The 13,244-nt window shown below is 34.6% G+C and overlaps 1 protein-coding gene across 3 annotated transcripts in view; it reads left to right on the top strand.

Moving 5' to 3' along the window:
- LAMA2 (laminin subunit alpha 2) overlaps window positions 1-13,244 on the top strand; it is a 588,333-nt gene that overhangs the window by 360,883 nt on the left and 214,206 nt on the right. For all 3 annotated transcript variants that reach the window (XM_073219597.1, XM_073219595.1, XM_073219596.1), the window contains 2 exons: window positions 1,992-2,119; window positions 11,015-11,101. In XM_073219597.1, the coding sequence (XP_073075698.1) occupies window positions 1,992-2,119; window positions 11,015-11,101 (215 nt within the window). The remainder of the gene's footprint in view (window positions 1-1,991; window positions 2,120-11,014; window positions 11,102-13,244) is intronic.

Below are 13,244 nucleotides of genomic sequence, written 5' to 3' on the forward strand. Positions count from 1 at the left end.
TAATTTTATGACTTCCACTAAATTAAGAAATGTAAGAAACTTCATGATTTTTTCTTCTAAACCAGTAAAGAAAAACAATCTCAGGGTTGTGAAATATTTCAGTTGAGCTTTAAAAATACCATTTTCAACATGATCAAGATATAAGCAATTTTATGATCTTACTTTTAAAGCCCCTAAGTCTTAGCAGATAAAATATTGATTGTCAGTGTGACAATATGCAGATGATATTGCAAAAAAACAATTTTTTTTGTAGTAGCAACTTTAGCTAAACTGAAAACTGAAAGGAATAAATATGAAGGTGAAATAAAAGGCAATAGCCTTTCTTCAAATTGACCCATATTTTGTACATCCCAAACCAATATGCTGATACTTAGACAACTGTTGGTAGTAAAGTTAACCTCCATGCTATCTTGGAAATGGATGCTAAATAAATCTAAGAGAATTTAAGATACCTTGAAGAAAAACCTACTGTCAAGTTTCACCAGATAATAATTACCTATTCAGTTGTAGTCGATGAAACTGTCATGGGATTTCAGAGCTTGAAAACTTCATAAATCATAAGCTTTAGCTCCCTTGTTTTATAGAGTGTGAGAGATTCAGAGAGTTAGATGATAGGATTTTAATTTAGTATCTTCTACTCAATAAAGAATCTATCCCAACCCCTAAGGAATTTAACAAGCCATGTTCTGAAGTGTGTATTTATTTGTATGTTGTTTTTACTAAATGTAATTAGTATTGAACTTCTTTAAAAATGTACTAAAATAAATAATAATCCACAACTGTCATTAAATTAAGCTGCATACTCCATGGTCATCCAGATAACAAATTTTTAATTTATGCTTAAAATAAACTTATATTCTACCTATTTCCTCTACATATTTTGTTATTGATAATAAAAATAAAGGCTTTTTTCCTCTAAACTCTGATGAACTCTTTTCAACCTGAGAAAAAATTACCATTTTATGTGCTTGTAAAATTAAAAATGTGTTTTTGTCGTAATGAATCCATACCTTATGATTTTTAACAGGAATGAGATATATTTTATTTTACCTTTGGAGACCGAGAAAGTTATGTCTACATGATGCCAGAACATTGTGAAAAATTATGAAATTTTGCTGTTGGAAGCTTCATGAACAATTCCATCATTTAACTAGATTGTTCACCTTTACATCAGTCTTGATGAGTTTTTTTTCCCCAATGTGTTCATATTGGGAACACAGCCTGAGTTGATGAATGTACTTTAATTAATATGAAGAAATAAAAATACAAATTATTTTATTTTAATGTTTTATTGTTGAAAAGGACATGGGCCCCAAAAAACTAATTGACAGAACAATGTTTCAGTTTAAAGAAAATGTCTGAAGGAAATTGTTATGTGCCTTGTGGTTTTATTAGATTTTGTTATATATTTAAAATTTTTTTAATGTTCTGTTTTTAATTTTGAGTGAAGCAAGCTCCTCACAGATTCAATAGAGTAGTGCATTCTCCAAATCACTAGAGCCCACTGAGGTCCAAGTTAATCTCTGAGGTAAGGGCCACATTCCCAGAGGATTTGTATGATGAGCCACCATTCTCATTCAATCAGCAGTTTTAAGTGGAACAGTTGATTTTTAGCTAGAATCGTCACAAGTTTCATTCACCATATATTATTATGGCTCTATGACTATACACACATATATAATCACATCTATTTAGTTATAAATATTAAAAACTAATGAAAAAAGGAAATAACGTTTGCATAATGAAACAAATTAGAATGAGTTTCAGTTGCCTTTTTGTAAGTATACATATGCTGAAACTAGCATGTAGTTTATATGCTAGATATTGAATTAACTTTCAATGCTATTTCCCAGCTGTAAAATTGACCATTTAACATAGAAAAATTACTCTTCTTGGTGGGTAACAGACTAATGACTCCATAGACCTATTTTTGGTAATATGTTGATGCATGAGATCAAAATAATAAACTCTGATGTGCATTTCTTCCTCAGAACTGTAAGGATCACACAGGTGGCCCATACTGCAATAAATGTCTTCCTGGTTTCTACGGTGACCCTAGTAAAGGAACCTCTGAAGACTGTCAACCTTGTGCCTGTCCACTCAATATCCCATCCAATAAGTGAGTAACAAACATACTTCTCTAATGAATTGGTCATCCAGTTCTGCAAGTGAATTTTTGATATAGCATGTACCCTTTCTCTTATCACAAATAAATAATAAATATATGCATGAGCTTCTCAGGAAGGTTATAATTTTTCTAAATATAAATTATTTAAAGTTATGTCTATGTATTCTGCAGTATTTTTTATATTTTAGTTCTAGTACCTTGTGAGTTAGGAGGTAGAACTCAAGTAGAATTTCAAAACCAATTCCAAGGAATGGGCATATTTTATACAGACATATACATGTGTCCACATGCACTCACACACACACACACACACACAAACTTCATACTGTCATAAAAGCTTCACTAGTATAAATGCTGCTCATTTGGGTTACAATTTTGTGCAAGTCACAGATTCTTCAAAAAGGTAAAGTAAATCATGAATCTGACCTTTATAACCAATCCTATCCCTTAGTTTTCACATGGTTTGTCATATTATCATTTAATATCATATTTTATATGAATGCATGTGTATCTTATTATAACATTTATAATGGTAAGTTCTGTATTATAAATAATGATTATTGAAATATGTGATAAGTAGCATGTTATACTGTACAAATTAGATCTTGATAGAGCTTAATACAAACTTCCTGTAATTTTTCTGGTCATATAGTTTTCTTCCAGTTTTAAAAATTTCTACTTATTCTTGGAATCTCACAGCAGTCTTTAAAGTATATATTTGTCTCCCTCTTTCCCTTACCTTTTACGGGAATACTCTATTCCAGATGTTCTAATTCATGTCCCCAAGGATGGCCTTCATTAAGCAAATGCCTAAGCAAGACACTGACCAAAAATATTTTTTTTATTTGATGAGGCATATTTTGTTGAACTAAAATCAACATTTTTTATTAATAAAAAGTTGTAAATAACTAATTTTAAATAAAAGGGATTTTTTAAGTATCTTCTTAAAGGTAAACTTACAACTTAACAATGTTCATATGCACTTTCAAGCTATTTCTAATTACTGTGATAATTCCTGCAGAGCTTACATTTTTAGTGATTTTTTTAGATGAATTAATTTTTTTAGCAAATTTTTAGGTGAGTTTTATAGATGATGTCAGCTACAGTCTTCTACTGTGGAGGTATCAAGTTGGTCATACTCTGAGGTCTTACTAAATATTTTACTAATGAAAATATTTTTTTGTTAGTCAATAAATACCACAGATAAAGACTTTGAGAATAATTCTGTTACTAAGTTTAAAAGTCTTCATTGAAATTATGCTTCTTGCTCTTCAGCCCACATAAAATCCTCACTCTCCTCCCAAACAACCTCCTCCCTCAGAATTTTCCACCTTAGTCATTGGAAAAGGAGAGAATAAACTAATATTTATTAAAAACAGACTACTACATTTGAGTATAGGATCAAACACTATGTCTGGATTCTTTTACCCTCAAAAACAATCCAATAAGGTAAGTATTTAATCACTCCATTTTATAGACTAAGAAAAAAAGGCTCCAAGTGGGAAAATACCAATATGATACCAACTCTGGAGCTAGAAATCCTTGATTCGAATGCCGAGTTCCATACTTTCTAGCTGTGTGACTCTGAGAAAGTTATTTAAACTTTCTGTGCCTTGGTTCTCATCATTAGTTGTGATAACAGGACCATCTCAGGCTTGTTGACAGAATTTCATCAATTAAAATATACAAAGCACCTAGAACAATGATTGGATGTGGTAAGCCCAACACAAGGAGTGACTATTATTAAGTAACTTGCTCAGAGTCGTAAAGCAGTAAAGTATCAGAGTTGGAATTTTAAGTTTAAAGTCCATGTGCTTTCCAGTCCTCTGTAGTCTACACAGAATTTCTTTAAAAGGCATACTGCGTTTTAAGTGATAAGACTGAAAGCAAGTAAGTGGGAAATTGGATTAATGTATATTAGTGATCAAAATATGTCCAGAGTTCAGGTTGTGAGCCTTGGTGATCCACACAACTGAGGATCTTTTGGCCTCTGAAGGTGTTAGAGAAGAGGAAGGAGGCAAAAGGGAAATACACTGGAAAATAATGAATATAGAGGAAGAAATTGAATCACTTCACAATCTAGTCTGTGCTATGTGGCCCTAATATGACACAAATCTTTCTCTCTGGGATACTTGTGAAGTGTTTGATCATTCAGTAGAGGACATACTCCTTACTATGGCCGAATAGAATTCTCCAGAACCATTCAATATACTTGAAACTCATTGTTCAACACTAACTTTCATGGAAAAAGCAGAGGGACTGCATCTGGCCACTCATTTGCATTGCACTCCTTTTCTGCCACAATGTCATGGAATCAGCACAGCCATCAATCCCGCAGAGCTGGCCATTGGTTGTACCATGTGAAGCCCAGCCTAATACATTGTTTGAATTATGTAATTGATCGAATATGTAGACCTGATGGATTTATCCTCAAGTCTGACCAACATTACTTACTATAAATGCAGAAGAACCATTAGAGAGAGAAGTTTGCTTGGGTAATTAAAGACATTTATGGCCTATCTTTCTGTTTACTGTAATTTTACTTAAGAGTGATTCTAATTGTGCTTTTGACAGAAAAAAGAAAGTCAGCAAGTGTTAAACACTATCCATCTGTGACAAAGGGGTTGAGGCCCCCGTTTCAGTGATAATATTTTGTAAAGTATGTGTATTGTAATTTGGTACAATTACTCAGATCTTGAGTTTTTAAAACAAAGACAACTGAATAATAGTAAAACCAGTTATACCACTTACTTAAAAATCCTTCAATTTTCAAAGTACTTTCACTTATATTAATTATTAAATTCCAAATACTAATTTTCCTTATAAGTAGAATTAGGAATAGAGTAGTAACATATTTTAAATTCTAGCTTTAAATGTGGCATTCTGTAAGTAGAAAGAGGGGATGATGATAATCCATTCAGTTCAGAACTCCTGAGTTTTGTGTTTAGAGTTATGAAGTCTTTTAAATTTAAAACAAGTTTGAAAATTAACATAGTTTTGCTGCACAATGTTAATGAGAAAAATCCATTTTAATCTAATGACCTGAAAAGTTTCTTTATTTTTAACATCTAAATAATGGGATATGTAGGAAAACTCATTTTTAGAAACATTTTTAAAAAGACATTACTGTTACAACTGAGTTAGAGACTCTGAGGCCTACATTGAATATTCACATATAATCCAGAAGATGGGTTGTGAATTTTCACAGGTTATTCAGGAAAAAAAATAATCAGCTAAAGGTTGCTGCAACCTTCATCTGAAGTGTAAGGTTTAGTGATAGTTTTGCCTTGGTGATTTATCTATTTAATCCCTAGTCATAAATCTTATAGATCACAAGCATTTTGGCTCCAAATTTCTTAGATAATATTGCTAAATAAATCAAGTATGTAGGGAGATAGAGATAGATTGGTATAATTATTATGATGTATGAATACAGACAAGCATATAATATTTAAATTATACATATATATCAACTTCATCAACTATTTACAGTGTCCACTGTTTGCTTAGCCTTCTCATCTTGGTGATGTATATATTCTAGCTATAGATTGTAACTGGGTAGTGAAATTTATCTCTAGAGAAGCAAATAAAAATGTGACTATTTCAAATGTTTTATATTCATTAATTTCTGGCATCACATAGCTTAAAAATGATATGAAAGAGACACATGAATGTCTGCCCTTGAACACTTAGGATGTACTTAGATAATATTATTGAAATCATTTATATAATAAAACTCAAGATACTCTGTGAGTAAGACTGCACGAAGGGTAAGCCTTTGATAAGTTCTATCTACTCTCGTTGATAATACTACTTCTTTTGTGGGCATGAAGAATGACAAAATGTACATTTTTGAAAGAATGAAACACTTCTAGAACTGACTTTTGGACCTCCTCAAGAGACCACATTGAGTTATTTTTGTTAAAATTAGTAATTATAATAGATAAATATAAATATTCTAAGAAAGCATTCAGCAACGTTCTTTAGAGATTTTAGAACTCTTTCTTGCAGTTTTATGTCCACATGGGCAATTATGATGTATCTTACTAGTTCCATATACCAGAAGGAAAAACTAAACTCCAGATAAATTAAATGTTCTGATCATGATCATAGGGCTTACTTGTGGCAGAACCAGTATTAGAACCCATATATTCTGATTTGCTTCTCCCAATGGGGCTATAGGAAAAGGAACAATTACAAACACATTGAAGAGAAGCAAACAAAACTTTGATAGAACTTCACGTTAGACAAACTGAATGTTTATCATAAAACATTACTGTGGTTTGGCAATAGTTACTCTAACTCAAATGCAGGGGACTAAAGCAGGATGAGAAAGTACAGACTTAATTATTTAATGACTAACTATATATATCTTAAAATTTAAATAATGTACTTTGGCAAAAATATGTTTAAGTATTAATAATTGCAGCTCTGATTTATTGTGGAGCTATTTTAAGTATTTGCCTTCATACTTTATTAGTATGAAAGTCTTTACTAGGTAGATCATGTCATCTCATTTTGCAGAATAAGAAACTCAGAGAAATACAGCATGCAAAGACTCAGAAAATAACCCAAATCTAATTACAAAATCTGATTATGCCCACCAAGTCAGATTTCACATTATTTGGAAATAATTCAATATGTGTTTGCCTAATGGTTTTTCTGAGAATAAGTAAAACAGAGTTTATTGAAATAAAAGAAGAAAAAACTAATGGAGAAACTATAAAACTTCATGTGGCCCAAACTTACAGTCATGAGGTAAATGAGTTTTCCCTTTGTTTTTCTCCTCTTCCTCTCAGTCCCTTGCTCCTTCGGCATTTAGAGTTGACCATGCTTCTCGCCCTTTCCCCTTCTTTCTGGCATCTTGCAGTGTCCTATCCCTTGGTGGTTTCCCTTTCCTTCCCCAAGTGTCCCAGTTTGCAGTTAGTTAGAAGGAATCCTGCTCCCTTTAGTGAATGAAACAGAGAACATTCCCTGATTGTCTAACCCTAATGATGGAAACTTTGTGCCAGTTATTTCATATTATATCACTCTCCGTAAAGGCAACACAGTTCCCTTTTGCATTAGCTGTGATAAAGTTCAAAGCCATCTGCTGATCTGCCACTATTAAATGAACATATTTTACAATATGCATTTTGTGCTCTCAATATTCCCTTGGTTTTATCTTACATTTTAGTGTTTTTTTCTCTTTAACATTGCATCATTTTATCATATTGTACATATTTTGATAGGTAGAATTAAATTGTTTTTGGAACAAGGCTAATTGTGTCTATATGTATGCATGTACACAAACACATACACATATGTTCACACACATATTCACATGTACATATATATATATATATATATATATATATATATATATATATATATATATATACTTAAAATATGAAAATCTATGTTCAGCCATTAAGGACTATTCTCATGTACAGATCCTACTGCACTGTAGTCCAGCAGTAGCTTCTATTCTGCTATTTGTGGGAAATGCTTGCTGTTCTTGGACCACTTGTGTGTTTTCTGTGGCATGGAGTAGATAATCCAGGAAGCAGAACACTCGCTGTGCGGGTGTAGAGCTAGCCAACTAGAGTTAAGTGACATAATCTTGGAATCACTTGGAGTCAACAGTGATCTTAGAGTTCCCTCTTTCTGTCACAGAACAGTTAGCTTCATGCTTTGGTCAAAATCAGTATCAAGTTGCTGCATTTGCCAATCCATATTCTATGGACATTTTTTGTTGTGCATACTTATTTCTCATTCTAATTTTGCTGTTGTTGAGCATCATCTTCTCCATGCTATAACTGCAATTATAGCACTAAGGGAGTGAATCCTCAGTTCATGTTCTTTAAAGAAAATCAAAGCCCAAATACAGATATGATTTTTGAGGATGTTTTACTTGGACACACACCATCAACTATTTATATGATCAAAAATTTAAATTCACTTAAGTCTTACCAGTAGGTTGAATGCTGGTTGGTTATAGGGAAAAGAGAGCACCAAATTAAAAATTGGAAGTCCTGAATCTCATGCCAAATTCTCCTGGAAAATAGCAATGATCCTGGGTAGGACAGGTATGCCTGCCCGGACCAGCTCACAGGATTTTGTGAAAATGTGATGAAATTATTTGTAAAAGCACTCTGAAATGTAAAGAGCTCGTCAAATCGAATATATTGTTTTTCCTAAAGAAGTACTGATTTTTGCCAGTGACTGCATTTTTACTTTACTTCTCTTGATTTTAACTGACACATGAATATATTTAAGAATTTGAAATCTGTTTTATAAATAGTTTTAAAGTGTCAGAAGCCTTGTCAAGTGTCTTCGACATGACTTTCGGTAAACTGATTTAGAATTTTTAAAAATAATTGGTACGGTTTTCTTTCAATCGTGGTAGTCCCACATGGGTGGCAAACCTAGGGCTTCTAGCTACAATCACGTTTTCCTTAGATGATGAAATAGCTACAGAATGCCAGTTTTAAAAGAAGACATGCATGCATTCTAAAGATTTGTCAAAATCCAGTCCTCACTTTTATGTCTGAAAACAATGGCAAATCCCAGAGAAAGCATGGAAAAAATCCTGTTATGTCCAATTTTTACGTATGCCTCTGCTCTTCAGGGCAATTATATTCCTGCCAAGAAAAATCACCCATAGCAAGCTCTCTTTGCATCATGAGTGGCAAGCCAAGGGCTGCTCTCTAAAAGAAAGTGCTCCTATCCCACGGCAAAAGCTGGGTGTGAGCTGATTCTGCTGCTCGTGGCAGCCTTCAGAACCCTTTAACACAGAATATTTTATCTGGGTAATATTTGTAAACTCAAGTTACCCCAGACCAGGCATTTCCCCCCTTACCTCACCAGATGTACTTAGACTTTCCACTGAGTTTAAATGCTGAAAATGGTAGAGCCACTTGGTTCTAATTACTTAATAGTAAAAATTATTATTATATCTTTACAAGACTCCTTTGACTTAATCCAGAGGAATGTTATTCAAAAAATAGTCCTATGACTTGATCTGCACAAAAGTTAAAGAATTCCGAAGTCGTCATGTGAGTGTCAGGAGCTGAACGAGATCAGGACTTGCAGCGTTTAATTTGTTGTTCTCTCTTTAATTCACTTAGCCATCAAGCAAGCCTCTACTGAATTATCCTGTCATATATAATAGAAAATAAATCTATTTAGTGGGAGCATAACGGGGGAAAGATTAATTGGGGGCATTTCCTTTTAAAATGGTAGAGCAGAGGAACTCGCCGAATTCAAAATGGTTGTTGGCTCTGCAGAGAGTCATCGTGTTGCCCTGAGGTAAGGGTTCATGCAGGAGAGGGTCGTGAACAAGGCAAAGGAGTACGGCTCGATGAACATGATGAAGGCTAAAGCTAGTACATAATCACTCTGCTGGTTCTGGACTTGATGTCCAGTTCTGTTACTGCAGACTCAAACTGGAAATATGCTCAAAGAGCGAGATAGACTTTGGAGCACGTCAGAGCATGTGAAATGCAAGGTTGTTTTGATTTGGTTTTATTATACATTTAGGCAGAATATGCATGCTTTATCTTTTCTGAAAGCTTTTCAAAGAATTCCGACATGATTACACATGGGCAGTAACTCCCATACACAGAGTCTCTCTCACACACACAGTCACACACACACACATACACTCTTGCGGTAGCAGTGCTAGAGGCAGTAACCACCTCTCACTACCACCAATATCACTGCCATTTCCATGACCACATACTGAGTTTTCCAAAAGTCTCTAACGAATTTTTTTGGTATCATTAATATACAATTGTATGAACAACATTGCAGTTACTAGACCCCCCATTATCAAGTCCCCACCACATACCCCATTAAAGTCACTGTCCATCAACATAGTAAGATGCTATAGAGTCACTACTTGTCTTCTCTGTGCTATAATGCCTTTCCTGTGCCCTGCCTACAATATGTGTGCTAATCATAATGCCCCTTATTTCCCTTCTCCCTCCTGTCGCACCCACCCTCCCCAGTCCCTTTTCCTTTGACAACTGTTAGTCCTTTCTTGGGTTCTGTGAGTCTGCTACTGTTTTGGTCCTTCAGTTTTTGCTTTGTTCTTATGCTCCATAGATGAGTGAAATTATTGGGTACTTGTCTTTCTCTGCCTGGCTTATTTCACTGAGCATAATACCCTCTAGCTTCATTCATGTTGTTGCAAATGGTAGAATTTGTATCCTTCTTATGGCTGAATAGTATTCCATTGTGTATATGTACCACATCTTCTTTATCCATTTATCTACTGATGGACACTTGAGTTGCTTCCATTTCTTGGCTATTGTAAATAGTGCTGCAATAAACATAGGGGTGCATATGTCTTTGTGAAACTGGGCTCCTGCATCCTTAGGGTAAATTGCTAGGAGTGGAATTTCTGGGTCAAATGGTATTTCTATTTTTAGTTTTTTGAGGACCCTCCATACTGCTTTCCATAACGGTTGAACTATGTTACATTCCCACCAGCAGTGTAGGAAGGTTTCCTGAAAGTCTCTAACAGATTTATCTAAGCTGCTTCAAATGCGGCTGGAGAGAAAGTGTGTGAGACCATTTTCCCAGGTCTACGGAAATTCCTAAAAAGACAGCTGTACAGTCCCACTTGTTACTGATGATCATGGACCCAGAACAGTCAAATGTCAGTTATTAACATGTCAGAGGGATTCTGCTCTCCCCCAGGCTATATTCATGTCTGCAGAAATAGCAATGTTGTTTCATCTTCGATTGGCCCGACCCTAATCTCTGTCTGTAAGTTGAGAACAACCAGCCTGTACCCTTTAGTCACAGTGTACTGAAGAAAGAGAAATGAAAGTTTGCTGCTAATGACTTTGTGTCTCGGCTTCTTCCTTGTTCCTGTTGTTCCCAACAACATCAACATAGCTTTAGCCCGACGTGCCATTTAGACCGGAGTCTTGGATTGATCTGTGATGAATGCCCTGTTGGGCATGCAGGACCACGCTGTGAGAGGTAAGCACGTACCACACTGTCTTTCAAAATGATTTCTACCTTGGGAGTTATAAAACCGCAGGCATTATCATCTTCTGCACTACCCCAGAAAAGCCACTACACTCAGTGAGGTGAAATAAAGTTTCTCACCACACTTGTCAAACAAATGCATTACATTTTTATAGTTTATTTATTCTCTAGAAATTGCTCTATAAATCTCTATTCACTCAGAGAATGTTTGATGAATGTTTTAATCTTAAAGGTTAAGAATTAACCTAGAATCTTTCTAGAAAGTATTGCTCAAGTGGAAAGTCATGCACTTTAAGATTTATCTTACTCTCTATATTAGCACTATTTTTCATAATTAGCTTTTTGTCCTTAAAATGTGGCTTAAATGTGTAGTTCACAGTTCAGCAAGTTGTGCATAATCTACCTTGTATGTATTTGAAAATAAGAATAAAATACAGTTTATTGCCATGATTTTTATCCTCTTCTAATTACTTCTAAGCCAGTATTTTAATTCCTCTTAATTTTGCTAGGTTGCTTTGCAGTGTATTCACAGAGATTATTTTATGTAATTTGTGTAACTGTTTCCTCCTGAAATATTTTTGGAGAAAAGGTTGTTATTTCAGTCTTAGGATGAAAATTGTACAAAAATCTCCCTTGGCAACATTGACAACCACAACAGCTCTCTGGTGTTAGCTCTGGAAGCAGCCCACTTTGCTGCCATCACTAGAGGGTGGGGAGGCAGAGGAAGTGGCCTGCTTTCCCCCAGCATCACCAAGGCTCAACTGCAGAGGGCTGTTTCTGCCTATCCTTTCTTATTGTCTTGGCAGCCATCACCCCTGTTGCAACCAAGGTGCATAAAGTTAATGAAGCAGGAGCCAATCACCCCGAGAGAATTTATCCAGCAGCTAGCAGTCTGTGGACAAATGCCAGTGACACTTCCCAGAAGCACTAAATACTACGTGTGATTATGGCAGCATCTGTAAATTAGTAATGGGAGAACAGAACCAAAATAAGGAGGATTTACTTGCAATCAAGAAATGGGAGGTCTTTGTGTTAAAAAAAATGTAGGGCACATATATATTACTTACAATAATAGCAGAACATATCATTGCCAAGACAGATTTATGTCAAATGTCTAATCCCCCACTCCAACTCACTACAGGCAACCTTTTTTATAGCAACTAAAAGTGATAGCTGCTCTGTCATACAGCACCATTAAATCCACTTATTTAGGTGAACAGAGTCTCTGATGTATTTATATTGCCTTGCTTCATGCTCTGTTGTATTTTCTATGCATGTTAGATAATAGTTTCAGAACCATCTACAATGTAAAATCCTACATTTTATTTCATGCACATTTCTTTAGTGGTTACCATGAGCTAGTCCCAGGACTAGGAATAGGATACAAAGAGATGCATTATAACATCCTTTCCCTCAAGCAGGTCACATCTTTAATGTGGGTGAGAATGGTTGAATATATTCTAGAGAGAATATTAGTCTGAATAATAGAAATCACCAAGGAAAGAAATATCTGACAGAAGGCATGATTTCCTGTATAAAGTCTTTATTAATCTGATTTAAAAGAATATGGAAACATGCATATGCAGCTTATCAAATGGCATACCTTATCTCCAGGTTTTCCAGTTAAAAAATACTCTATTATTATATAAAAGATGGAATATTATATTTTTTAGCCTGAATTTGGGTTAGGGTTTTCTAGGAATATTTAGTGTTTATTATTTTTCTACATTTATATGAGCAAAAAAAAACCCCATTAGATGGATCCAGAATATTCGGAGAAACATTTTTTTTTGAGATGTGCAGGCTGAAGTCGAAGGGAGGGAGAGTAAGTGTCAGCAGAAGTCCATGCTGTACTGAAAATCTTGCAATCAAAACTATTCTGTAAGTGATTAATGTAATCAGTTTATGCACATCATCTACATAAAATCATCATTGGAAAACTAAAGCAGCATTTCCCAAACTCTAGATGTTCTTGGAATAGAGTTTTCTGTGATCACATAAGTTTGGGGTATCTATTTAGCATGTTAAAAGTTCTGACATGTCCTAGAGTGAAGAAATCTGTTCTATTTGTTTAACTCTGCCATTTTCTAATCTTATGTTACTATAACTCCCCTGCTTTCATTATACAGCAAGA

This window comes from Manis javanica, chromosome 13 (assembly GCF_040802235.1).
Source record: "Manis javanica isolate MJ-LG chromosome 13, MJ_LKY, whole genome shotgun sequence".
Lineage (NCBI taxonomy): Eukaryota > Metazoa > Chordata > Mammalia > Pholidota > Manidae > Manis > Manis javanica.